At 54.6% G+C, this 27,437-nt stretch overlaps 1 protein-coding gene across 7 annotated transcripts in view; it reads left to right on the forward strand.

The window, feature by feature from the left end:
- The first annotated feature begins 8,928 nt into the window (after window positions 1-8,928).
- PAPLN (papilin, proteoglycan like sulfated glycoprotein) overlaps window positions 8,929-27,437 on the forward strand; it is a 37,007-nt gene continuing 18,498 nt past the window's right edge. For 4 of the 7 annotated variants that reach the window (XR_009601292.1, XM_060418253.1, XM_042252733.2 and 1 more), the window contains exons 1-15: window positions 8,929-9,112; window positions 11,884-11,948; window positions 17,669-17,784; window positions 18,667-18,727; window positions 19,024-19,126; window positions 20,972-21,102; window positions 21,911-22,034; window positions 22,502-22,582; window positions 22,676-22,848; window positions 22,948-23,071; window positions 23,540-23,666; window positions 24,029-24,094; window positions 24,637-24,844; window positions 25,341-25,523; window positions 25,697-25,838. Coding sequence is in view for 6 of the 7 variants with exons in the window: in XM_060418253.1 (XP_060274236.1) it covers window positions 11,895-11,948; window positions 17,669-17,784; window positions 18,667-18,727; window positions 19,024-19,126; window positions 20,972-21,102; window positions 21,911-22,034; window positions 22,502-22,582; window positions 22,676-22,848; window positions 22,948-23,071; window positions 23,540-23,666; window positions 24,029-24,094; window positions 24,637-24,844; window positions 25,341-25,523; window positions 25,697-25,838 (1,693 nt within the window). In the remaining variant the exon portion in view is untranslated. Of the gene's footprint in view, window positions 9,113-11,863; window positions 12,115-17,668; window positions 17,785-18,666; window positions 18,728-19,023; window positions 19,127-20,971; window positions 21,103-21,910; window positions 22,035-22,501; window positions 22,583-22,675; window positions 22,849-22,947; window positions 23,072-23,539; window positions 23,667-24,028; window positions 24,095-24,636; window positions 24,845-25,340; window positions 25,524-25,696; window positions 25,839-27,437 lie in introns of those variants that run through there. The other 3 variants (XM_027971986.3, XM_042252732.2, XM_042252731.2) reach the window with 2 other exon arrangements.

A 27,437-nucleotide genomic window follows, 5' to 3' on the forward strand; every position in this document is an offset into this window, starting at 1 on the left:
GTGTGAAGACTGTCAAGATAACGTACAGGATGTATGTTGTACAGTGCAGAGATTTTATAAGCCAGAGGATTATCTTTAAAAATTATTACCTAGGTCACATGATGGAAAAAAGCAACATTACTTCTATTGACCTGGTATAACATATGTTGTCCAATCACTCTACAAAGCCTTTTGTTTCTACACAGAGAATTCCTTACAGAATGTTGGGAATTACTGGTCAAAAATAAGTCTGTGGCAGACTTAAAAAAAAGAGCCTATTGTCTTCAGAAGAAGCAGAGAAGGGGTAGATGAGTTCCTGGGTACATTGGCCAAGGGCATCAAAGAGCAAAGAAGGTGTTCTTCCCCTCCTGTGGGAATCAAGCATCACTTGGTTTTCTGAATCTTGTAGGCAGTGTCACTAGAGCCTGCCAGAGAAGTGTCATGATTTGTCCTCATCAGCTGAGAGGTATCTGGTTCTTAGGGCCCCTGACAGTGGTGCTCTTGCTGAAAAGGAAGAAAGACTCAAGCAGATTAAGAAGCAGGAGTAATGAGGCTGGATTTCCTGCATCACTAGGTAGGTACCACAGCTTTTTGTGGCCCAACCCTTCTCCCTGGGAATTCTGTGTGCGGAAGTCGGGGGAGACCCTGCCCACCAGTACTTAGGATCTGGTTAAAAGTGAAATGGTAGCATGCTTGAGTACAAGCAAGCACAATATTTACTACGTGGTCTGAATGGGAATGCAGGGTAAAGGAAGGATCCACGAAAGACGGGTTAAGAGCAGAGTTTTCTCTAGCAACATGACATTTGAACCGAGTTTGGGAAGAATCCGAATTGGCAAGAAGCCAAAGAGCATACACGAAAAACAAAATCAGGAAGAACGTGGGAGACACCCGAGAATAATGGGATTTTGAATTCAGGTGTTGGTTTCCCAGAGGGAAACCCTGTTTGCTAACTAAATCTGTTTCCGTATTTACTTAAACTATACCTCCTTCATTAAATGACTTGTGGAAACAAGGAGGATGATGACTGACCTACCACAGGGAGCTTTCAACAACAGAGCCTCTTGTTCTTAACAGAAACTGATTCTCTTAACGTGGGCTGGCCCTTCCGTGCCTGCTATGCTGTGCCCTCCAAAGGCGGGAGACAGAAGAGCCTCAGAAACCAGGTTTGTAGGAGGCTTTAATTCTGAGGCGAGAAAGTGAAGTACTCTCACTGCCTCAGTTTGTCTTTCCACCTCCCCGCCTTCTAAAACTGTTTTCATTTTGTGGTAACCCAAGGTCAATTCCTTTTCCAAAAGGAAAGGATTTTGTTACCCTTTTACCATAGAATGCCACAAGATGAACTGAGGATAAAATTCTGATTACTTTCTTGTGTAGCAGAGCCAGTCAGGAGCCACTGAATTCCAAGATACACATACAGGGATGATTAAAAGTGGAAACAACACTAGCAGCTAGATAAATGTATTTATACTATACCCGAGGAGATCCAACCTGTCCATCCTAAAGGAGATCAGTCCTGGGTGTTCATTGGGTGTTCATTGGAAGGACTGATGAAACTCCAATACTAAAGTGGAAACTCCAATACTTTGGCCACCTCATGCGAAGAGCTGAGTCATTGGAAAAGACCATGATGCTGGGAGGGATTGGGGGAGGAGGAGAAGGAGACGACAGAGGATGAGATGGCTGGATGGCATCACCGACTCGATGGACATGAGTTTTTTGAGCTTTTATCTTTTGCTTAAAGATTATCAGAAATTTTGTCCACCGAGAACTGAATAACTCATTAGGAAATAATTTGTTTTTCTGTCTACTCACTGGATCTACGTACATCTGCCATAAAATACCGTAAATATTTAATGAGATGACCGAGTTTTAACTTGCTTGAGCCAGATAGATGTGAATGTGTGATTCCTTCAGATTTTCTGAGATGTTGAAAATGACCTCCATGCCACCTTCTGCCATCGTGCTATCTCCTTGGGAAGTCTTGTTTCTGAGACCCCCTAACCCAGCCTCCCTGCCCTTTTCCCTCCCAGTTCCGGGGTCCTCTCTGGAATAGTCCAGCAAGAAGGTCATCCAGTTTGAAAAGGTCATCAGGCTTGAGTAACATTCCAGTGGGAGAGAAAGGGCATTTTTATCCTGGGTAACCTGCATGGGGGTCTGAGGGCAAGGTCTGAAGACTCCTGGAGGGTGTCAGCTTTCACACTGATTTCCTCCATGTCTGTCCTCTCTCTAAGGCAGGACTGGGAGAGTTGGGCTAGGCTTCACTTTTGTTAATGTGGCTACTCTGCCTTCTTGGGTTACTTCCCTGGTATTTGGAGCTGGGTTCCATGGCAGTTTATTAAGGCCTTCAGCTTTGGTGGGAACCTCTGGTGGCTCAGAAAGTAAAGAATCTGCCCACAATGCAAGAGACCTGGGTTTGATCCCTGGGTTGGGAAGATCCCCTTGGAGAGGGGACTGGCTACCCACTCTAGTATTCTTGCCTTGGAAAATTCCGTGGACAGAGGAGCCTGAGGGGCTTCAGTCCATGGGATTAAAAAGTCGGACATGACTGAGTGACTGCATTTTCACTTCTCACTTTCATGGTGCAGCCAGCCGTCCTAGGGGCTAATGTGCTGTCGGTGGCCTCACCCCTTTCACTCTGGTGATGTACAATCCTGCCCTCTAAGCCAGGACACCCCTTTGGTGTCTGATGGATACATGGCAGTGAGCCCAAAGCGGCCCACCCTCAGGAGCGACAGGGACCCAGTTCCTCTCACTGTCCCATCATTCTTTGGAGAATTCTTTCCAACGAACAAGGATTAGAATTCCCCCTTTCCTTGCTTGCGCAATAGAGTCATGACTTAAACCAGTAAATAATAAAGTCATTGGCTTCTTACAAGCGATTATGCAACTCTTGTCATTAAAAGAAATGATTCACCAAGGTAAACCAAGCATTTGTTAATTTCTGCATAAATTGATTTTTGTTTTCAAGTCAAATGCACTGGCGAATGTTTCTGTGAAGGGAGGCAGGTGATCTGGCCCAGAGTGGCCCTGTTGCAGTTGGAGCTTACCAGGGGCCAGGCCTAGGAGCTGGCTCTGCCAAGCTGGCGGCCGAGTGGAGTGGCCAGCAGCCATCTGGACCCCCTCCCCATCGGCCCCTGGGTGTTTGGAAGGCACTGCCTATCTTCCTGGCTGCTCTCCAGCCTTCTGGCAGGAGAGGCCTGGCCACCCCCTCAGAGGGCCCCAGCCCCTGCCCCCCAGGACTGGAGACAAGTCTGGCCTCGTCTCCCCACTGGGATCTCAGCCAAGCCAGCTGTTTCCCGCAGCCCCTCCCTGTGCCTCTGCCCAGCCAGTTTCTCACAGGACAAGCCCCTTGCTCCCAGACTGTGTTGCTCCAGGATTCTGTCTCTGGCTGGTGAGGGGCCAGGACCTGCTTCTTCCTTCCATCTCCCTGAGGGGCTGACGTTCCTGTGGCCCGCCCCAGTCTCCCTGACACCCTCTTTGTTATTCTGAGAGCAGACAGCCTTTGTCTGCAGACTGGCTCTGGGACAGGGAAGCCAGCAGAGGAAACTGTCTCATGCACCCCTGATGCCTCTGAGCAAACCAATGTGGGCACCTTCACTTGGACCACAGAGGTGTGCCTTCCAGCAGCTCGAAGTCTTCCACGCCCCAGGGAAGGGGACGAGCTGGCCGAGGTGGTAAGAGGGAGCTGAGTGCATGCGTTCACCCACCCATCTGGGGCTCCTAGAAATGACTCAATAAATGTTTGCTGAATAAGTGAAGTAGTGGGTGGATTAGGGGTCCACAGGAGGGAAATTCCATGCAGAATGATACATAAACAAGGCACATGTGTGGGAATGTGTTTTAAGTAAGAACAAACATGAACCGCTTTTGCCCTTGCTTATAAGGCTGTGCTGGAGATTCTGAAGCCTGAGGTCAGTTGGCCTTATCCGCTTAAAAGACTCAGTATTTACAAATAGGTGGTCGGGGTTGAATCCAAACAGGATTCCTCTCCCAGGGCACTTTTGTGACATCTTGAGAAACGTATGGGTTTGTCCCCGGTCAGTGTCGCCACATTGAACGCAGGAGGAATAGAGCACAGTGTGCTTCTTGATACTTCTTCTTACCCCTCATTTAACACAAAAAAAGCCCCAGAGAAACACACTTGCCCCTGAAACCAGTGTCCATGGCGCATTTACTATTGACGTGCCCACACCCTCCGCAGGGCCCGTCACAAGCGTTGTCTCGGGCTTCCTCATCTCACCGGTGAGTAGGGTTATCATCTACTTGCCCCTAAAACCAATGTCCATGGAGCATTTACTATTGACATGCCCACACCCTCCGCAGGGCCCATCACAAGCATTGTCTCGGGCCTCCTCATCTCACCGGTGAGAGAATGGAAATGTTGAGAAGATGAGTAACGGTCACAGACACACGGCCAGAAAGTGGGAGAGGCTGCCCCTCCCCTGGCAGGTCTGGCGCCAAGGCCTGTGCTTCTCACCTCCAGAACGAGGGCACTGTAACTTGGAGCATCGCTCTGCGCCTCTGGTTTCTCTCCTGTAAAATGCAGGCAAGTTTTCTCGAATTTTCTAACTGAAGTTGCTCAAGCAACAGAGGATCATGAGGGCCCTGCAGGTCTAGGGCACAGTCCAGAGTGGCAGCCACAGGCAGCAATGTCTCCAGAGTTTTAAGAAAATCGAAATGTTAGTTTTATTTCACAATGTATTTTGTTGTTTTATTCTGGTAAAACACCCATGACATAAAATTTACCATCTTAATTTTTTTTTTTGGCCGAGCTGCATGGCTTATAGGATCTCAGTTCCCTAACCAGAGATTGAACCCGGCCCACAGCAATGAAAGCCCAGAATCCTCTAACCACTAGGCAACCAGGGAACTCCTTTCATCTTTTCTTAAAAAAATATTTGTTTGGCTGTGCTGGGTGTTAGTTGCGGCAGTCGAACTCTTCGTTGCAGTCTGTGGGATCTAGTTCTCTGCCCAGGAGTTGAACCCAAGCCCCCTGCAAGTCCCTTCATCATTCGTTAATGTATAGTTCAGTGGTATTTACATTCAAAATGTTGTGCAACCGTCACCACCACCATCCATCTCCAGGACTCTTCATCTTGCTAAACAGAAACTGTATCTGTTAACACTAACTCCCTATTCCTCCCCTACTCCTGACCCCACCCTCTGGTGACCAGGATTCCACTTCCTGTCCCCATGAGTCGCCTTCTCTGTGTGCATACTCAGTTGCTTCAGTTGGGTCTGACTCTCTGCAACCCCCGTGGACTGTAGCCCACCAAGCTCCTCTGTCCATTGGATACTCCAGGCAAGAATACTGGAGTGGGTCGTCATGCCCTCCTCCAGGTAAATCTTCCCGACTCAGGGATGGAACCCATGTCTCTTAAGTCTCCTGCATTGGCAGGCTGCTTCTTTACCACTAGCGCCACCTGGGAAGTTGCCTTCTCTAGGTAACTCATAGAAGTGGAATCACACGATGTTTATCTTTTTGTTTCTGGCTTATTTCACGTAGCATCATATTCTCAAGCTTAATCCACGTTGTATGTCTGTGTGCCTATTTTAATACAGAAGTAACCACACCACCCCTTCTCTTTAAATAGCATTATACTCTGAAAGAGGAGTCCAGGGTAACGGGTCTGAAATGTACTGGTTAGAGAAGCACAGCAAGAAGATAAAAGTTATTACTTTCCCCTCGATAAGTTAAGTGTTGGAAAGGCTGTTTCTGAATTGCAGGGTGCTACTTCTCTGACTTTGGCACAAGGCACAGACATCACTCAGTTTCCGGGTGAGAATCATCCAGATACAGCAGCTGAAGCAGCAGAGGAGGTGAGAAGTGCCCTGGGAGAGAAGTGGAGCGTGACCAAGGGGAGAGGATTTCAGGAGTCTTAGCTGCTGGCCTCTGGGGGTCCCAATCCAGGACCCCTCCCTGGCAGCCCACAGGGACAGCAGGCACAGAGCGGGGAAGGCCCAGCCCACATCAGGACCACACCCAGAGAATGATACCCCTCGCCCACTCTCTGCAATGACTGAGGCACCGAGGCCACGCTGCTCAGCCACGAGACAGCAGCTGTGCTCCAGAGGCCGGGCCACCCATAAGAGGCTGGAGGGACCCTCCAGGCCTGTGCCCTGGGGGCTGGCCCACACTGCAGCCCACATTGGCTTTTTAGGGGCCTGGGACAGAGCCCCTCGCCCTCAGGAAGCAGACGGTGGGCGAGGTGGTCTCCTCACACCAGCTCCCTGCACTTCGGAAGTTCAGGCAAGTGGCTTCTCTGGAGGAGACTGTAGCCCAGATTCTTTCTTGCAGTGTGTGTGTGTGTGTGTGTGTGTGTCCATGTGGAAGGAAGAGGATGAGATCTTGAGAACGGAGTGGCTGTGTGGGAGCCAATCAGGACAAATTTTCTGGAAAACTTTTCTTCCTCCTTTTTGTTGCTCTCGGGGCTCTTCCACCCCGGGCAGTATCCTGCCCATACAACAGGGTCTTCACAAGGCCTCAACCTCCCTCCGGGTCCCTGTCCTAGGACCTGGATTCAGGCCCCAGGGCACGGAAGGACATCCCAGGAATTCAGTTCTTTGTCTCTGGATGGCCCTTGTGTCAGTGGAAGGGTCCGGGAACCAGTAATTCTGTCCCTGCTCTGAGGATACAACTCCCTTCCAAGCTCAGGCGGTGTATGACAGCCCCATCAGCCACAGTAAGCATTGCCCATCTCACGTCTCACTCCCACGGACCAGGGTGGGGTGGGGTTGGGGGGTGGAGTGGGTGCAGACTGGCACTTAAGGGCTGGAACATTCTCCTTCCCACCCCCCAACTTTGAATGACTAGCAAGGGAAATGGATACATGTGTTGGAGGGTGGGGAGTAGAGACAGAAAAGTCCTCAAATGTGAAGTGTTCTTTTCTCCTTTTGGATTCCGGGTGGGCTGTAGCATAGGCTGCGTTTTGTTTGGCTATGATGGGTCTTCATTGCTGAGTGTGGGCTTTCTCCAGCCGTGGTGAGTAGGGGCTGCTCTAGTTGCGGTACACAGGCTTCTCTTTGGGGCGGCTTCTCTCATTGTGGCTTGCGGGCTCTAGAGGGCTCGGGCTTTAGGAGTTGTGGTGCACAGGCTTAGTTGCCCTGTGGCATCTGGGATCTTCCTGGACCAAGGATCAAACCCATGTTTCTTGCATTGGCAGTCAGATTTTTAACCACTGGACCACCAGGGAAGTCTGGTTGTGACTTTTATAGTGGAAATATTTGAATATTCAGGTTGTAAGATTTGTTTTATTCTAAGGTAACACACAAGGGTAGAAGGCAGCACCCTACTAGAAGGTAGGGCTTCCCTTGTGGCTCAGCTGGTAAAGAATCCTCCCGCGATGTGGGAGACTTGGGTTTGATCCCTCGGTTGGGAAGATCCCCTGGAGAAGGGAAAGGCTGCTCACTCCAGTATTCTGGCCTGGATGGGGTCAAGTTCAGGCTAACCGAGTGCTGGTGCCACATTTGTCCTCCGGCTGGGGGACCTGCCAAGTCTTGTTTTCCAGGTCCTGGAGGTCAGGTTGCCAGCATGCTCCTGTTGGGGCTAGAGTCTGCAAGGACCATTTGGGGCTTTTTCTGGGGGCAACGGGGGTCTGTGTTGCCTAAAAGTGGTGGTAGCAGCAGTCAAGTGTCCAGCGGGATGTCCTAACCAGCACTGGTCCTGGGCCATGATCTGTGACCACTTCTGTGATTCCAGCTCATTTCTGTCCTGATTCTCCAGCTTCTTGTCAAGTCTATGCGCTCCCAGTGTCTTTCCTCTGAAGAACTTTTCTCAGTTAGCTATGTCCTTTTCTGTGGTTTGTAACCAAGAGCCCTGTGTGTCAGGTCAGGTTAGATGCACAAGAGATCTACTAGGGGAAAATGCAGCAAAGATAAACAGAAGGGATCAGGGCAGAGAGAGCTTTCAGAGAGTGGTGTAGACCTGAGGTATGGCAGCAGGGGGTCGTCAGTCAACCGTGTTTCCTGCACCACCCTCTGGAGGAGCACGAAGGAGCCCTGGTGCAGGGTTCAAAGATGAAAAACACAGACCCCTGTCCTTGCAAAGTTCACAGCTTAGAGGGAGGAGGAGAGACAAATATGTCACTGCAATAGTTCACAGTGCTAAGGCGAACCCTGCATCATGGGCGTGCAGGTGGGTGGAAGGAAGCTTCCCGGGGGAGGTGCATCCTGGGAGCTCTTGGGATTTTGCCATCTCCTTCCTCTCCTGCTTGTGATCCCAACCCAGCCTCACAGAGAGGTCTGGCCATTCATTACTTGGTTGTGTCCCTGGATCTGCAATCTACAAGGATGACCAAGATGTAGGGAATCCAGGATAGAGGTGGAGGGAACAGGGGACAGAATGAACCCACTCTTATTGAGCACCTAGTAGCGGCTTTATAGAAGCCAGTTACTTCCCTTCTCCGCCACCCTCCAAGTGAGGCTCAAGTGGGCAATTGAGACTTAAGGAGGTGACATGACTTGCCTGAGTTCACACACAGTGAGAGGCAGACCTTCTGCCACCCCAGGCTGCAACCCAGGGGGTGACACAGGACCAGGGCAGAGGGGGGGGTTTACTAGGGGAGAGGCCTTACACTTTTTTTTCTGGAATCTTCTTTCTAAACCACCATGTTTTTGTGCACACTGTTCTTTTTATTGAACAAGGATTGTGTGTGCTGGGCCCCGTGGTCACCAAGTCCCTCTGAGGTGGTAGAATGTGAGGCTTAAAGGCAAGTGCTTGCCCGAACCAGGAACAGCCAGACCACGGCTGGTGGGTCCAGGGACCTACCTCCCCAGCCTCTGGGTCTCCTTTGCAGCTGAGGTGTGGGGTAAGAAACCTGGGCGTCTGAGAAGAAGGGATCAGAGAGGAAAACCAGAAACAGATCAGAGAGGTGCTTTGACTGCCCACCCCCCACAGGAAGAGAAGCAGCTGCCTCCCACTTGACAGGGACCTTTGACCAAGCTCAGAAAATTCCTGGCTGAGGCAGGCAGGGAGTGGGGCTTTTTGAATGGGAGAAACGACTTTTCCTTTTCTAGAGAGGTTTGGGGTACTCCCACTTCCTTTTCTCTACCAAGCTTTGTGTAAGAATTCACACAAGTCCCCAGGGGGGCCCAGCTGCACAGCTGCTGCTTCTCCTTTCTTCAGGGATAGGTAAGTAATGGGCCAAATTTAACATGCTTGTGTTTTAAAAGCATTTTGTCTGAGCATCCGTGATGGTACAGGGAGATGAGTTGCTGGAGCTGCAGGTCTGAAGAGGGGGTAAGCTCCCCACTGGTGAATTTTCCTTGCTCTTCAGGAGGCCAGGGAGGGAAATGACCAACAGCTGGGCTAGGAAAGGGGCTGCAGGCAGAGGAGGATGAGGGAAAAGGAGCCAACCTCTTGATCGCCCACCTTCGATGTGTCCCAGGATCAGGGCTAGTTTTCTGAGGATAGGTGATTTCCACTTTCCGAGACAGAGATGGCAGACAAGACAGAGTGCCTTGGTTAAGAAAGACAACCAGGAAGGAAAATTAGCTCCTACCTTGATCCCAACTGGTGCTGTGAACGCAGGTGACAGGGATGCAAGCACGCTCTACCTCAGGGACCTCAGAGCTGACTTAGGGAGACTCGGAGCCTGCAGGGTGTTGCACCAGAGAACTGCAGCAGACAGAGGTGGAGCTTGAGGAAGCAGGGGGCCACCAGCTGCCTGAGGTGGTGTGGGGAAGCTTCTAGAGAGGATAATGTTGGGCGGATCTTGAGGGATGAATAGGAGTTTGCCGGGTCAGAGGGGGTTTGGCATTGTAGGCAGTGGGAAGTGGTGGCTGAGAGGTAGGAAGCAGCAGCTTGTGTGTGGAGAAACTGAGTCGAGCGGAAGCATAGAATTCAGGGGTAGAAGACAAGTAGGCGGCTGCACAGAGGGCTGTGTTGTTTAAGGTGGGTGCGGAGGAAGGATGGCACAGACCGGAAGACTTGGGTGCGGAGGAAATGGGACTGGTGCCAGCAGCAAATATGAAGGGCAAACCAAGCCTTGGCACAGACCCAAAAGGACAGAGGCCCTGGGCATCGCAGGTCACCGGGTATGGATGACAGCTGAGCTGGATGAGGGGGAGATGGGCGGGGAGGAAGCCCAGCCTCCGCCGGCGTTCCAGGCTACCGGGCAGACCTCCCAGACTGGGCGGGGCGGGCACCGACGGAGCGGTCCCGCGGGCCCTTCGCGCCGAGGCTCCTGGAGACATGTAGGAGGCGGAGGAACAGGACCCGAGGGGCCGGGGCGGCTCACCCCTGGGCTGCAGCAGGAATTTGCCCGCCCCGGCTCCCGGGGAGAGCAGTGTCGGAGGAAGTGGGGGTCCTGGCAGGAGACGTGCCTCCCGCTCTTCGCTGGGTCCCCGCTCCGCACCTCGGGACCTCGGGCCGGGATGGGGGAGGTCGCAAGCGAAAAGGAAACCTCGGGGCCTCAGAGGGCAGAGGGCCGGGCTGAAACAGGCGCAGCCCCGGGCGGCCCACGCCAACACTCCCGCCTCCTCTGCCCTTCCCTCCTTCGGTTGCCGTTCCGGAGCACGGCGTCCTGGAGACCGCGCGCCCCTCTTCCTTGGTGCTGCCTAGGCTGTGGCCCTGGCGCGCCCGAGCCGGGTGCCGGCCCGGCTCCTCACGTCGGAAGCCGCCCCTCTCCGCCTCGGGGGCTGCAGCGGGCCCGTTCCCCCGCGGGGCTGGCGCAGGGGACATCCTCCCGTGGGGACCGGGAAGGGCGCGTGGGAACCCTGGGCGTCCGGCGCGCGTCCGCCGCTCCCAGTAGCAACTCTAAGTTCTTTTCTCCTGTCCTCCCTGCTGTCTCTCCTTTAGCTGCGTTCGTCCCCGCCCCGCGAAGGCAGCCTCTACTTTAGAGAAGCAGCATCTCCGTCGTTAGCCCTAGCACGAGGCTCCCCAGGCACCCCGGCTTCCCCTCGTGAGCGCGGCTTTTCCACGAGGAGTCTCAGCCCAGGCCGGGCCGCCACCCCTCACCCCGCCAGCCCCGGGAACCCCTGGTTTGCAGTGAAAATGATGCCTACGTGAATCACTCTTAGTACTGAATTAACGCAGCATAGATGTGCCAGTTTATATTTGGCTGAACTTGGCTTGGTACGCTCTATTTTATTCTTGTAAACTGAAGTCATTTTATGCTTAGGAAAAATTAAAGAGAACCATGGTGGAGTTACAGATTTTAAAATTTAAGCATACAAGTCAGTACTTGCTTAATGTTCGCTACTGAAAGGGGCACTGTGTATGTCATTCTCCAGCACGGTGACATGTACACACTTGCACACGTACTGCGCACACGCACCAGACTGCACTCTCTCTGCATACTGCATTCGCACACGCCAAACCGCACAGGCATTTTGTACACACAAACAGGACACTGCGCACATGCACACACCCACACACCCAGGCACCGGCTCAGGGAGGCTGCTTGTGGAGCTTCTCCGGAGGAGAGAAATGCTGCCTTGGGTTTAAAGTAAGATACAATCAACATTTTCAAAGCATTCAAGTTTTTAAAGTACCTGCAGAGATTTTTAAAAAAGTCTTCATTTACGAGTTTTAAAACAAGTGATGCAATGGCTTTTAAATAAGGATCTCTTGGTGAATGAAAACAGTGAGTCTGATTGCTTTGAATCTGAACTCTCAGTGTTTTTAATCTCTCTTCCCTCTGAAACCCTGAAAGAAGTTACTCTTGAACTTTTAGAAGCCAGTTGTACACGGGCCTGCCCTCCCTCACTGTATAAGAGCCTCCGGGCATCCCCTCCGCCGTCTGCGGGTGTCCGGGTCACCTGTGGGCACGTGCGGGGGAGGGATGGGCCGCCACATCCCTGCTGGCCCGGGAGCTGGCGGGGAGCGCGGGGCTCGGGTGGGTGGGGCGGCGGCTCGTCCCCGCCCCGCCCCGCCCGCTCCAATCCCCGCCTCTCCTGCAGGCCCGGCGGAGATGCGGCTGTTGCTGCTGCTACCCCTGCTGCTGGCCCCCGCGCCCGGGTCCTCGGTGAGTGCGACCCTTCCTTCCCCCCCACCCCCGCCCAGGGTCGGCGCGGGTCGGAGCCCCCGACGGCTGGAGCCAGTGGCCGCGGCGCCATCCCCAAGAGAAGGCCAGTGTCTGGATGGTGGGGCGGGAAGAGGCGAACCCTCAGCCTGAGCGCCTTCAAAGACGGGTAGGACCTTGCAACCTCTGGTGCCCAGAACTTCCCGTCTGGCTTTGGGGCACAGTTCGCAGATTTGGCAACTTCCCAGCAGCCCCACCCCTCCTTCAGAATGTTCTGGGCGCGCTGCTAATGCTGGGGAGGTCCGGAGGGGTGGTCTATCACGGTGGAAGGAAGAGGGGTCCTTGCTGGCACCAGCCAAGGAGCAGGGCCAAATGACCATCCTACCAGAAGTCTGCCACCTGCCTATTGACCAAACTTCTCTGCCTCTCAATGGGGGCTATTTGGACCTAGAGGTTTGGGCTGCCAGGCCCATTCTCCACAGCCCCTGGGGCTAGCATCTAGAGCAGGGCTGTCCAATAGAACCTTCTGAGATGATGGAAATGCTCTGCATCTGTGCTGTCCAATAAGGTAGCCACTGGGTTCATGTGGTTACTGAGCACATGACATGTGGTCAGTGCAACTGAGGAACTGAATCTTACTTGATTTTTAAAATTATTTTTAGCTGGGCTGAGTCTTTGTTGCTACGTGCATGCTACTCTCCACTTGCCATGCACGAGCTTCTCATTGCGGCGGCTTCTCTCGTTGCTGAGCGCAGGCTCCAGGGCGCACAGGCTTCGGTAGCTGTGGCACTCAGGCTCAGCTGCGGCACGTGGAATCTTCCCAGACCCGGGATCGAGACAGTGTCCCCTGGATTGTGCAGGCAGATCCTTAACTACTGGACCACCAGGGAAGCCCTTATTTGATTTTAATGAACATGAACTTAAACAGCCTCATGTGGTTACTGGCTACTGTATTAGTGAAAATTCAGAGAGTGGATATAGGAAGACAACCGGTGATCACAGTAACTGCTTCATTACCAGGGGCCTGAGGGACAAGGCTTCCTGGAGAACCTACTTGGGTTCCAAGGAGGTACAGGGAAACTTCTAGATCACAGGCCCCACCTTGGGGGAGGGGACTGTGTGCCAAGCGGGGCTTGTTCCTGGAGCTGCTCCTGCAGGGCTTCTGCCGCGTTGACGGGATGAAGGGCACAGATTCCATCGACCCCTGGAAGAGGGCTCCACGGGGGAGGCTCACAGCCCTGCCTCCTGAGCCCCGCAGGAGGACCCCTGAGAATGGACCCACACTGTTCACTGCTTTGGGAGAGGGGCAGGGTGATGCCGTCTCTGTGGAAATGTGAGTGAAAGCTGAGAAGTCCTCCAGCCAGGGGGCAGGCAGGGATGGGAGTCAGCAGTGGGCAGCGGGTTTAGCGTGGGCCTCAGTCAGAGCAGAGAGTGGGCTAGACCCCCGTTCCTCACGTCCTCTCCACCACCTTCCGGCGTCCCCAGCTCACCTCTGCTACCCCATGGCCCTTGCCTCTTCAGTGCCACACCCTGAGGGCCTTGCCACAGGCAGCGCTGAGGTCCCAGCTCAGGTGGCGGCTGGGGGAGGGGGGCGTGGTGACAGTGTCAGGACACCGGGGTGAAACTCAGAGCCACCTCCTAGCAGCTGTGTGACGCAAAGCCGATTATCAGATCTTAGACCCCTTTAAACTGGAGAGTAATGCCACCCACGCACAGGTTGCATGCAGGTGAAATGAGGGATCCAAAGTAACCTGGGGCCTGTTAGGCGCTTTCTTCCTTAGAAACACCTGGGTAGTGGGGCTGGGACCTCCCCTTACCCTCTCCACTGTCTGGGGGAGGATGTGACCCAGGCTGGTTCTAGCTGAGTGCAATATCCCTCCATGGCCCAGGCTGGTTCTCGCTGAGTGCAATACCTACTCCCCTATAGCCCAGCCTGGTCATAACTGGGGGTGGGACTCCCTCCCCCCGATAGCCCAGGCTGGTTGTAGCTAGGGGTGAGACCCAACCCCCCTCCATAGCCCAGACTGGTTGTAACTGGGGGCAGGACCCCTCCCCCCCCCCGATGACCCAGGCTGATTCTAGCTGTGGCGGGACCCCCTCCCCACCTTCCCCAACCTTTCACAGGATCATCCTCAGTGCGGACAGGGGTCAGCTTGAGCAGAACGAATGGCTGATTAAGGAGGGGTAACACATCACACCTCTCACTGCCCCCTGCCCAGGCTGGTCAGGGGGGGCTTCACAGGGGTCTTCCAGTCTCCTTGCTTCCGCTCTGTTCCCACTCCCACCCCGGCAGGTTGGGCAGGTGATCCCAGGGGAACAGTGCGGTAGGAAAGGGGGCTTCCTGAGTTGCCCAGGTGGGGGTTGGAGGAGGACCCTGAGTTGGTGGGGTGCGGAGGGCGGCAGGAGGCAGGTGAGGACAGGCCCAGGTGAGGGTGGACCGGACCAGCTCATTCTGGCTTCACACCATCATGCCGCTCGAGGTTTGGGTAATTACAGAGAAACGAGATGCGTCTGTGCTGCTCCTGGCTGAACGTGCTTCCCTTTGTCAGACTACAGGACAGGGCTGGCTCCAGGATGCCTGCCCCACCCCATCCTGACCGCACAAGGTGGCTGGGTGGCAGGGCGCCCCTTGTTGCCTTGCGCACACCAGTAAGCTCAGCCCGGTGGCAAGGAGGGTGGATTGGCGAGGCTCAGGCCTCATGCTTCAGGAGTGAGACTGCCATCCAAACAGGCCTTGGCCAGAAGTAATTAGTAGCCAGGACGAGGCCGGCAGGATAAGAAAGCAGCAGTTCTCATGGACTGCTTCCAGAATTCTTACATTGTAGTGATGAGTCTTCCCTGTTGGCTCAGATGGTAAAGAATCTGCCTCCAATGCATAAGACTTGGGTTGGATCCCCTGGAGAAGGGAATGGCTTTCCACTCCAGTATTCTTGCCTGGAGAATCCCATGGACAGGGGAGCCTGGTGGGCTACAGTCTATGGGATCGCACTGAGCCGGACAGGACTGAGCGACCAACACTTTGGCTTTTCACAGTGATGAGTCTTGGGGGAGGTGCTTATCATCCCTGGAAAGTCACCCTCTACCCCCAACACTCAATCCCTTCCCCTTTAAAATAGGAACTGATCAAGTAAATTTCACGGAACACTTTTATATCATGGTTTTTAGAAGCTCGGAGATCTGGCCAGCTTAGAAGTGAAGGATAAATGATTTGAAGAGTGAAAGCTCAGACTTTGATCTAGTTGGCTCTTCATTCTTGGTTTTGTATGTGGTTCAGCAAACGTGTGAGTTGTTCTGATTCAGGGTTCATTATAAACCAAGGATAACTAGATGTTTGGCACCAGGGCGCTTAGAAGAGCGCTGGGCGTAATCTGCGCATGCACAGACCTCCATCCTCACCTGAAACCATGGGATGGGGTGGGAGGCTCACTATGTGAGGAACAGCTTGCTTTTCCGCATGAGAACTTGAGTTCTTTCTAGGGAAAATGGCAGGGATTTTTTCCTCTAGAGATTATTATGTTGTGATGCCCTAAAATAAAGTCCCCTTCAAACAAACAGGACATACTTTCAATCCACATTTTGCCTCCCAGCAAGAAAGCAAGTCTAACACCCATCCAGCTCCTCAGGCCTCATCCAGTGTCCCCCTTGGTTCCCCAGGAGAGGTTGGTGGGAACCTGGTACAAGAGCAGAGGCCTGGAGTGTAGCCAACCTGCTGTGGTGTGCACTTGTTCCTAGTGGGTCCCTCTCTCTCTGCGCCTCTTTTCCATGCACCGGGATGGTCAGGTGGTTCTGGGGAGTAAATGAGAGAATATGTGTGTAGCATGTGGACTTCTGAAGTCAGCTGCAGGGTACCAGATCCTTCTGGTGGGAACCTGTATCCATTAGGATTATTTTCCTGTTAGAGTCCCAAATGACAGTCCTTCAACAAAAAAAGGCCTGATTCCTCTCTCTCTCATAAACACGCACGGTCAGAAATCTGGGGATGTTCTGTCTCACCAAGTGCTCCAGGATTCTTGTACCTTTGCTTCAATGTTCGAAACTTCTGTTCCTAAATTACCACATAGTTTCAAAGGCTGCTCCAGTTCCAGCCATCACATCTGATTTCCAACCAGCAGGAAGGAGTATAGGAGGACTAAGAGAAAGGACAAATGAACACGCAAGTTATCTCTTAAGGAGATGACAGGCACTCTGTTTTATTATGCTTTATTGTGCTTTGCAGCTAGTGCTTTTTTTTTTTTTTTTTTTTTTACAAATTGAAGGTTTGTGGTAATGCTGTGTGGAGAAAGTCTATCAATGTCATTTTTCCAATAGCATTTGCTCACTTTGTCACATTTTTGAAATTCTCAAAATATTTAAACTTTTTGATCATTATGATGTTTGTTATGGTGATGTTTGATTAATGATCTCTGATGCTACCATTGCAAAAAGATGACGACTTGCTGAAAGTTTGGATGATGGCTAGCATTTGTTTAGCAATAAAGTACTTTTTAATTGAGGTACATATATTATTTTTAATGCTATCGCACACTTAATAGATTCTAGTATAGTACAAACAACTTTCACATGTACTGGGAAATTCCCAAAGCTGTGTGATCTGCTTTGTCACAATATTTGCTCTATTTTGGTGGAACCAAGCCTACAATATCTCTGCAATATGCCTGTACTGGAGACTGCTAGGAAAGAAAATCTCACTCAGTCATGTCCGACTCTTTGTGACCCCATGGACTGTATATACAATGCATGGAATTCTCCAGACCAGAATACTGGAGTGAGTAGCCTTTCCCTTCTCCAGGAGATCTTCCCAACCCAGGGATTGAACCCAGGTCTCCCGCATTGCGGGCAGATTCTTTACTAGCTGAGCCACTAGGAAGGCTGCCACCCAGCATCTTTCATGTACATTTCACTGACAAGAATTTAGTGACATAGCTATGGCTGGCTGCGGGAAACCTGGGAAACGAACTTGGGTGGGAGGGCAGCCAGCTATCCAGCTAGGAGTCAAGAGTTCTCTTAATGGGAGAAAGGGAGGATGGATACTGGGGGACTCCTGGGGGTCCCTGCCCCAGCTTGGCAGGAAGAAATCACCACCCCATCCTAACACACGCACACGCACACGCACACGCACACGCACACGCGCACGCACATGCGCACGATTAGATTAAGTTCTTACTAAGCCAGAGCTACAAAACCATGGCGCTGCTGGGGGGGGGGCGGGGAGGAGGGGGGCGCAGCATTCCCCGCACACGTGGAGCCCATCCTACCTGATGACACGCCGTTCCTCCTGCGCTTTTAGATCTCCCTCCTGGGAGGGCATGCTCTGCTGGTACAGGGGTTCCATTCAAGGGCATGCTTGTAGACATCTTGGTTCTCAGACCAGACTCTGCCCAGCCAGGGGATGTCACGGTCAGACACGATCAGGGAAGAGCTCTCTGCCCGCAGCTTGCCCACTGTACTGGGCACATAGGGACTGCTGGTGGAGGCGTCATTGACGGATAGGAAGGCTGGGTTGGCTCTCAGCTCCTTATGGTGCAAGCTGGCTTATTCCACAAATGAGGATGTTGGGGTGCCTGGGGGAGCTGCAGTCCTGAAGGCTCTGCTCTAGGAGACACCATCTGAGGCTCCTTGCAGGGGAGGGCGATGCTCCAAGGCTGGGGGTGTCAGGGCAGCCCTGAGCACTCCTGTGGGTGCTCCAAGCACTGACTCCCACTGCTGAGCGTGTCCTCCTCCAGGCTCCCCAGGTGAGGCGGCAGAGTGACACCTGGGGCTCCTGGGGTAATTGGAGCCCCTGCAGCCGGACGTGTGGAGGGGGCGTCAGCTTCCGGGAGCGCCCCTGCTACACCCAGAGGTAGGAAGGCGGGGATGGGTCAGCTTGTTAAAAGAGACCAGGCTCGGGGGAGCTGCTGGATGTCCTGGGCCAGGGCCAGGGCCACAAGGGCAAAACCTACTACACGACAGATTTGTTCTGGGAGCAGCATCAGTGGAGAACTTGAAATCGAGTCATTTCCGCATCCTGACACTCTGATTGCAATGACAGCCTTATTTCAGGGAGCTGGTGCCATTCCTGCTTCATCCACCCCTGAGTCTCTAGCTTCTCCAGCAGTGCCGGCAGGCGTAATGGAGTCTTGAATTAACGAATAATCCTTAAAAATTCCTAACGTGTGCGGTTTCTCTGCCGTCAGCCCCTTCTTCAAGTACAGATGTTTCTCACTCTAAGTGACTTATTAAGCTCCTGCTGTGTGCCCTGCACTCTGACGAGTACCATAGGGCGTGAAAGAAGGGGCGATGATGCTGAAAACTTTGCCTAAAGAGGCAGAGAGAAGATACTATTCTAAGTGTCTTATCCACATTTACTCCTCTTAAATGGCAGAATAACCTTACCAAGTGGGTATATATTGCATCTTAATTCATCTCCAAGGACAGAATTTGAGTCCTCTGGGAATATGCTTTAAGAGGTAGAGTGGCCTCGAGTTAGCCAAGCTCTAGGTTAGTTAGCCTTCTGGGTCAGGCTTCTCCCAGGTCTGAACACAGGGCTCATTATACCTGCCTAAGGGGATTTGGGAGGGGAGGAGCCCCCTCCTCTCCTGCCACCCCTCTGGCCCAGCAGTGCCCATCCGGTAGCTCCACCGCAGCTGGGGGCGGGGGGTGGAGGGGGCTGTGGGAGAGACCCAGGAGGGGGCGGTTGCTGGCTTGTGGGGATTTGGCTCTTCCCAGTGCTCTCACCCTGCAGGAGAGATGGGGGCTCCAGCTGCGTGGGCCCCACCCGGAGCCACCGGTCTTGCCGCACGGAGGTAAGGTACAGCCCCGGCGGACAGCTCCCCGGACCCCCTCGCGGCTGACATACTGGCTTTGGGAAGCCCCCCACCCCCGCACGTGGGTGCATGGCAGTCGCTGCCTCACCCCGCCGCCTAAAATGATACCTTCGCCTCCTTACCCCAAGCCCCCTCCCGGGGCGGGACTGACCCCGCCTCCCCGAAGCTGCAGCAGGTGTTGGGGGAACAGGGCCCGGCCTCCCCGGGGCCCAGCGGGACGGCGGACCCCAGTGGTGGGCCCACAAGCCCCCTCCCTTGCCCCCTCCTCCCCACAGAGCTGCCCTGACGGCTCCCGCGACTTCAGGGCGGAGCAGTGCGCGGAGTTTGACAGCCGCGAGTTCCAGGGGCGGCGCTACAAGTGGTTGCCCTACTACGGGGGTAAGTGCACCGTCCTTCGGGCGCCCTGCTGCCCCACCCTGCGTTGTCCTACGCTGGGCTCCTTCTTTGGGGAATCTCTTTGCTACATTGACTGCATTTCGCAATTCTCACTACCAAATTATGGTGCTCAATCGTTCAGTTCTGTCCCATTCTTTGCGGCCCCATGGACTGCTCTGCCCACAAGCGGGCTGCCATTTCCTCCTATTCCAGGGGATCTTCCCGACCCAGAGATCCAACCGATATCTCTGGCGTCTTCTGCATGGCAGGCGGATTCTTTACTGCTGAGCCACCTGGGAAGCCCTCATCATATTCTAGACGCGTTTTCAAATACATTTAAAGAAAAACCTCCAGTTCTCCCAGCAGAGCACAACAGTGGTGACCGTTTTGAGGTTTTTCCATCCTTTCCCCCTGGGTATACAATGTTTCAGGCCAAGCCTTGGCCAGTTCTGTGCAGTTTTGAGCCTTCTTTTGTTTGGCCTGCTCCCTGAAGCCTTCCTCACTGGCAGGAGTCCTGGGGTGGGGTGCAGGGGTGGGCTGAGAGGGTGGGGGTGGGGTGGGGTTCAGACCTGTGCCCAAGTTTGGGCAAACTGCAGGCTGGGCTGCCCTGGGGGCTTGGTGTGGCAAGAGCTTATTTACTCAGAATCTCTGGGGCTGGAAGCCATGCTCTGGGTAACTTTGAGGAGGGTGTAGGTCATTAATTTTTTAGAGCAATACAGTTCAAGAAAAACAAAACAAAAACAAGAATCACTAACATGGTGTAATTAAAACATTTTCGATGAGTCAGATATGCTGTAGGCTAATCCTTCCCAGGATGAGCTTTCGCTGCTCACTGTAGATGACTCCTGGAAACTCTCTGGCACTCTGGATTCCGAATCAGTGAACATCTTATGTCTTGTGTGTGCTGTGGGCTGGGGGAGGGGTCTTGGCTAGAGGTGGAGGCCCCAGTGGGGTAGCTTGCATTAATTGCTCCTCCTGGATCCTGAGGTGAAGGTATGTTTAAGATAATTTGCTAAGAATCGACTCATTGGAAGACTCTGATGCTGGGAAAGATTGAGGGCAGGAGAAGGGGGTGACAGAGGACGAAATGGTTGGATGGCATCACCGACCCAATGGACATGAGTTTGGGCAAACTCCAGGAGATGGTGAAGGACTGGGAAGCCTGGAGTGTTGCAGTCCATGGCGTCTCAAGCCTGGAGTGTTGCAGTCTGTGGCATGGCAGAGTTGGACACAACTTAGCAACTGAACAACGACAAAATATTACAAAAAAAATTAGAACAGAGGAAAGTTTAAAAAGGATTGCTGAGGGATGGCATCTTTGTGGTGGAGGTGATTACAATCCTGTTAGCACTCCTGGGCTATTCAAATAGATAAATATAAAAACTGAAACAAGAAAAGTACCTTAACCCACCTTTTTCATAGGAGTGATGCTTGTGTTTCTCTTTAGCTCTTTTCACATTGCTTTCTCTCTCTGTTTATGTATTAGTGATTGTTACATGGTATCACTTTGCATTCTATTATAAACATCTCCCCACGGTACTAATTGGTCTTCATAATCACAGTTCTTAATAGCATAGTCCACAGGTGTAATAATCTAGTGATAGTAATTAAAGAGTAGCTGATACTCAGACTATTATAAATAGTAATGCTGAGATAGACCTCTTCAAGTGTCTAGCTTTTTCCTAATTCTAGGATTTTTCCTCGACTTGATTCCCTGAGGAGTATCCACTTCATAGAGAAGATCCTTTCCCCCTGTGATGGTGGTGGGATTTTGAGCCACCGAGGGTGTGATGGTGCACACACCATCTCCCTGTGTGCCTCTCAACTTCCCCCTCTTGCTTACCGCAGCCCCCAATAAATGTGAGCTGAACTGCATCCCCAAGGGGGAGAGCTTCTACTACAAGCACAAGGAGGCCGTTGTAGACGGGACACCCTGTGAACCTGGCAAACGGGACATCTGTGTGGATGGCAGCTGCAGGGTGAGTTGTCCCCGCTACCCCCACCAGCTGGTTTGGGGCTTATTGCGGGATGTCCACCTGCCCCACCCCACCCCCCACCAAAGGCTTTCCTGACCATGATGCCTTCTCAAGACTAACTTCTAAGGTGCCTTGCATCGCCAATGTCCTGAGGCCCTCTTACCTTTGCCCTTTGAAAACTCAACAATAAGAGGAAGCCTCTGGGTGGCAAGTTAGAGAAGCTCAAGTTAAAGTGACTTAAGGGGGAAAAAAGCCATTGAGGGAGGGGCTGGCTGGCTGCAGGGGCCTGGCTGATGCTCTGGAAAGTCTCTCCTCGCTTGGCTTTCTTCTCTGGGTCCGCTGAGGGTTGGCGAGTTCTTCTGGTGAGCTGTGAAGATGGCCCAGCAGCCCCAGGCTTCAGTCGTCCCAGCCTGGCCGCCCCTTGGGGCGGGGGCACTGTTCCCAGGAGTGCCAGCGACCAGGGGTTGCCCCTGGCTTGCCCTCACCAGGGGCTCCCCCGAACGCCTTGAGCAGAGCGTACAGCCTGCTGACCAGCCCGACACTACTGCCTGGAAGCCAAGTCCACACGCTGTGGGAGAGAGGTGGCTTCCGAAGAAAAACGAGGTGCTGTTGCCGGAGAAGGGGATGCGGGTGCCACGCAGGCAGGAGAGGTGGACGATCAGCTACCGGCCAGGGTCAAGGCTGACTCGGCGCCCCTGGCCAGTGAATGGTTACCGCGCCTCCTGGACTGGCTGGGCGGCCAGGGTTCCAGTCCGGCTGTGACCGTGACTCCCCCGGGTCTCTTGCGTCTCCTCTCACCTCCGCCTGGCAGGTCGTCGGCTGTGACCACCACCTGGACTCGTCGAAGGAGGAGGACAAGTGTCTGCGGTGCGGGGGTGACGGCACAACCTGCTACCCCGTCACGGGCGTCTTTGAAGCCAATGACCTCAGCAGAGGTGGGGTCCTCGGGGTCCTCGTGGGGTCTGCAGACGGTTCAGACCGGGGTCTGTCACCTGCCCCTTCCTGGCATCTTGCTCGCTGACGCAGCACCGAGATGGTGTGATCTGGTGCTCAGGTCACGAAAGGCCTGAGGTCACGCCTCAGGGTGGAGGCCAAACCCTTGCCCAGGAGCCTGTGAGCTCGTGCTAGGATCTCCACCCACTTATCCAGTGATGCCTGGGCATGTCCTCCCCTTGCCCCTATCGGCCCTATCTGTCCCCTCCATTCCCCTCCTCTCCCGTCAGTTTGGGTGCTGGACCCGTCCATCCCCTGTGCAGCCATTTCCTCCTTTAGAAACACTTTCCCAAGCCCCCGGCCCTGCTGTGTCCTACTTGGCGACCCCACCTGTGCGGCTGGGCACCGGGCAGCTTCAGGGCCAACTCCTCCTTGTGGCTGATAGTCCCAGAGTGTCTCTGCCCCTCAGGCTACAACCAGATCCTCATCGTCCCCATGGGGGCCACCAGCATCCGCATCGAGGAGGCAGCCGCCAGCAGGAATTTCCTGGGTGAGGACAGTTTTGGGGTCCGAGGCGGGGCAGTCGCCGTGGCAGGGAGGTGGGTCTTCCTTGGCAGCTGACTGGGGTGCTCCCCCGGCGCAGCGGTGAAGAGCATCCGTGGCGAATACTACCTCAATGGACACTGGACCATCGAGGGTGCCCGCGCCCTGCCCGTGGCCAGCACCCTCCTGCACTATGAGCGGGGAGCTGAAGGGGACCTGGCGCCCGAGCGGCTCCATGCCCGTGGCCCCACCTCGGAGCCCCTGGTCATTGAGGTGAAGGGGGAGGCGGGCACCTGACCCCCAAGAGGCTGGCAGGAGGGTGAGCAGGGTGGCCCCCTGGCTTCCAGCCTCAATGGGGACCCTCCTGCACAGCTCATCAGCCAGGAGCCCAACCCAGGCGTGCACTTCGAGTACCACCTGCCCCTGGGTGCCCCCCGGCCCGGCTTCAGCTGGAGCCACAGCTCGTGGGGCGACTGCAGCGCTGAATGTGGTGGAGGTGAGGGCAGCGGCCTGGATGGGGGGCGGTGCGTGGCTGTGTGCAGGGCTCGGCTCTCTCCTGCAGGCACTCCAGCTGTGGGAGGGAGGTGGACAAGTAGATACAACATCTGCATGTCACAGGGGGCCACCTTGGGGAAACCCAGGAGTCAGGGGACTCGACAAAGGGCCCCTACCTTAGCTAAGTGAACCAGAGGGCTTCCTGGAGGCAGTGGCATCTCCTAGGACATGGTATTCCTTTGGCGGTGGAGGGTGGGCCTGGAGCCAGTGACCAGGTGTCAGAGAGGGGCCCCGTCACCCACAGATAAAGCTCTCTGAGCTCAGATGTGGTGATGGCTACCTACCCAGGGGGGTCACTGAGGCTCGAGCAAGGTGACACTCAGGATGTGTCCAGAAGGGAGCCTGGCCCAGAGAATGCACTGGGCGAATGTGGACTCACCGGCTGCCTGCCGTGGCCTGGCCTCTGCAGGTCAGCAGACCCGCCAGGTGTTCTGCACCGTGGATGACGAGGTCTATCCCGAGCACCTGTGCCAGCCCCAGCCGCGGCCGGCTGACCGCCGCCCCTGCAGCCTGCAGCCCTGCCCACAAACCAAGCGGTGAGGCCCTGCCTGCCCCTCTCCCCGGGCAGGGCCCAAGCTCTTCGGTGGGAAGTGGGTGGAGGCCCTCAGCTGCTTTAGGTGTTGGGAAAAGCAGGAGGCTGGGGGGCTCTTGATAGCTGCAGCTGGGTGGGGAGGAGGCAGTGGGGGGCTTGACCGTGAGACCCTGGGTGGCTCTGTCCACCCTTGTGAGCTCACACAGTGCCCAGAATGTCCAGGCTAATGGCGGGGGTGGTGGTGGTGTGGGCACCAGAGGCCCCATTGGTGTGAGCTGGCAGGGAATTGGCAGATGCCAAGGAGTGGACCAGGGCTCAGGCCCAGGGGCCTGAGGGCATTGGCAATGCCTTTGTTTGTGCACCAAGGACCTCTTACCTGCACCGGCCCAGAGCGTGGCACCTTGCTGGGGCCCAGCGTGTGTGCAGGAGCAGGTAATCCTCGGGCCACTGGCTCCCTGCAGGGCTGTGCCATCTTCCACCCGGTGGCCTTGGTGGCAGGCAGCTGGTCTCTTGGGATGGTGGTAGGCTTGGCTTTGCATGTGCGGTGGGGGTGGTCCTATCGTCCAGGTCCTGGGGCCCAGGGCCGGGAAGGGCCGCTGCACATGTGGGTGAGCATGGCCCCTCGGGGAGATGCACCCCCTCCGCTAAGGTCAGACCTGGAGGGAGTGGAGTCTGGCTGGGGTGATGGTGACCCGGTGAGAAGGAGAAAAGGGGTCCATGTGAGGACAGGAGCCCTGGGAGGGAGGCAGCCAGGCTCCGTGTTTGTAGGGACCCGGGCTCAGTGGTGGGAAAGGTGAGCAGGGCTGGACCTAGGCCTTCGGGCAGGGCTCTCTGCTCCTCACCTGGACGGCCTGATGCTCAGAGGATGGGCCGGGGAGGGGGGTCCCCACTCTGCTCCTGGGCACCGCCCCCCTGGGCCTGGACCTCAGACCCAGCTGCAGGGCCCACCTCACTGTGTTCCTGCTCCCCACCAGCTGGAAGACGGGGCCCTGGACGCTCTGCTCGGCCTCCTGTGGGGGCGGCTCCCAGTCCCGCTCCGTCTACTGCGTCTCATCTGATGGGGCCAGTGCCCAGGAGGCTGCCGAGGACGCTGAGTGTGAGGGTCTGCCTGAGAAGCCCCCGGGCACGCAGGCTTGCAACCTGCAGCGCTGTGCAGGCTGGAGTGTGGAGCCCTGGAGCGAGGTGAGCCCAGCCCCTCTGGGATGGGGTGGTCATCAGGAGCTGGGTGGTGGGCCTGGGCGGCCACTGGCAATTCTGAAAGTCTTGTCATCCTCAGGGGAAGCGCCTCTGGGAGAGAAGGGACCTGCCAGGTGGTCCCAGAGGCTGTGGTCAAGGCTGGGGCTAGGAGCAGGGGCTTGGATTCCTGCTCCAGTGCTATTCTTCCTTCCCGAGGGTCCAGGGCGGGTGGGGAAGGAGCCGGGCACGTTGTTTGGGGGGCGAGGGAGGGGCTGGGGCTGCTGGTCACTGCTTCTGGCCAGCTACGTGTGTAGCAGTTGCAAATAAAGGAAAATGCACTTCAACCCGGTGTCTGCCACTGTAGTTCAGGCTGTGTGACCTCAGGAGGGTGACTTGGCCTCTCTGGGCCTGGGGCCACGGAGCGCTGTCTGCCCTCCATGCCAGGCTGGTGGGCCCCCAGCTGGGCGAGGACCAGCTCACGCTGACAGCCCGGTCCTCACAGTGCTCTGTCAGCTGCGGTGTGGGGGTCCGGAGGCGGAGTGTCACCTGCCGGGGTGACGAGGGGTCTCTGCTCCACGCCACGGCCTGCTCCTCGGAGGACCGTCCCCTGCTCACTGAGCCCTGTGTGCACGATGACTGTCCCCCCCTCAGTGACCAGGCTTGGCACGTGGGCGCCTGGGGTCTAGTGAGTACTCCCCTCCCTCCTCCCCTTCCCCACTGTCCAGTCCTGGTCCCTGGGTCTGACTATAGGACTCAAGCATCCTCCCCTTCCCCCTGCCTTATGGGTACCCCCCAACCTGAGGGTCTCTCCCCTCATGCGGTATGTTCTCTCTTGCACTCCGTCCCGGGGGTCCTCAGTGCTCCAAGAGCTGCAGCTCGGGCACTCGGAGGCGCCAGGTGGTCTGTGCCCTTGGGGCCCCCAGCCGCTGTGGGAGCCTGCAGCTGTCCAAGCCCGCAGCCGTGGAGGCCTGCAACACGCAGCCCTGCGATCTCCCTCCAGGTAAGGATGGAAGGAGCACCTGGAGCCTGGCCCGGCCTCTAGCCCTGCCGGCAACCTGGCCAGCACCTCCTGCCCCTGTGCCTTTGCCTGTGCCCTCAGCCCCCTGGACCACCCTCCTCTCAGGTCTCCATGTGTGAGGCCTTTGCCGCCCACAAAGGCCAGCTCTCGGCAGCCTCATCAGGCAGCCGCGTGGCCCGCCCAGGTGGCAGTACCTCCCCCTCACACCCTCGAGCTCTCTGCTGGCACACAGGTGCTGCAGTGGTTGTTCGTGGCTTGTTAGGCCTACTAGCTATAAGCTTCCTGAGGGCCAGCTCCGCTTCCTTCTTCCTGTTTTGTTGTTCATTTCCTCAGTCGGGTCCGACTCTTTGTTACCCCATGGACTGCAGCACACCAGTCTTCCCTGCTCTTCACTATCTCCCGGAGCTTGCTCAAACTCATCTCCATTGAGTCGGTGATGTCATCCAACCATCTCGCCCTCGGTCGTCCCCTTCTCCTCCCGCCTTCGATCTTTCCCAGCATCAGAGTCTTTTCTAATGAGTCAGCTCTTCCCATCAGGTGGCCAAAATACTGGAGCTTCAGTCTTGGCATCAGTCCCCCTAATGTGTATTCAGGACTGATTTCCTTTAGGACTGACTGGTTTAATCTCCTTGCAGTCCAAGGGACTTTCAAGAGTCTTTTCCAATACCACAGTTCTAAGGCATCAATTCTTCAGCACTCAGCCTTCTTTATGGTCCAACTCTCACATCTGTACACAACTACTAGAAAAACCATAGCTTTGACTATACAGACTTGTCAGCAAAGTGATGTTTTTGCTTTTTAATATGCTCTCTAGGTTGGTCATAACTTTTCTTCCAAGGAGCAAGTGCCTTTTAATTTCATGGGTATAGTCACTGTCCACAGTGATTTAGGAGCCCAAGAAAATAAAGTCTTTTTCACAATTTCCATTGTTTCCACGTCTATTTACCATGAAGTGATGGGACTGGATGCCATGATCTTTGTTTTTTGAATGTTGAAGTTTAAGCCAACTTTTTCACTCTCCTCTTTCACCTTTATCAAGAGGCTCTTTAGTTCCTCTTTGCTTTCTGCTATTAGGGTGGTGTCATCTGCATATCTGAGGTTATTGATATTTCTCCCGGCAATCTTGATTCCAGCTTGTGCTTCATCCAGCCCGGCATTTTGCATGATGTACTCTGCATGTAAGTTAAATAAGCAGGGTGACGATATACAGCCTTGATGTGCTCCTTTCCCGATTTTGAGCCAGTCTGTTGTTCCGTGTCTGGTTCTAACTGTTGCTTCTTGACCTGTATACAGGTTTCTCAGGAGTGAGGGAAGGTGGCCTGATACTCCCATCTCTTGAAGAGTTTTCCACAGTTTGTTGTGATCCACGCAGTCAGAAGCATTAGCATAGTCAATGAAGCAGAAATAGATGTTTTTCTGGAATCCTCTTGCTTTCTCTGTGATCCAACAGATGTTGGCATTTTAATCTCTGGTTCCTCTGTCTTTTTCTAAATCCAGCTTGTACATCTGGAAGTTCTTGATTCATGTACTGTTGAAGCCTAGCTTGGATTTTGAGTGTTACCTTGCTAGCATGTGGAATGA

This window comes from Ovis aries, chromosome 7 (genome assembly GCF_016772045.2).
Source record: "Ovis aries strain OAR_USU_Benz2616 breed Rambouillet chromosome 7, ARS-UI_Ramb_v3.0, whole genome shotgun sequence".
Classification (NCBI taxonomy): Eukaryota; Metazoa; Chordata; class Mammalia; order Artiodactyla; family Bovidae; genus Ovis; species Ovis aries.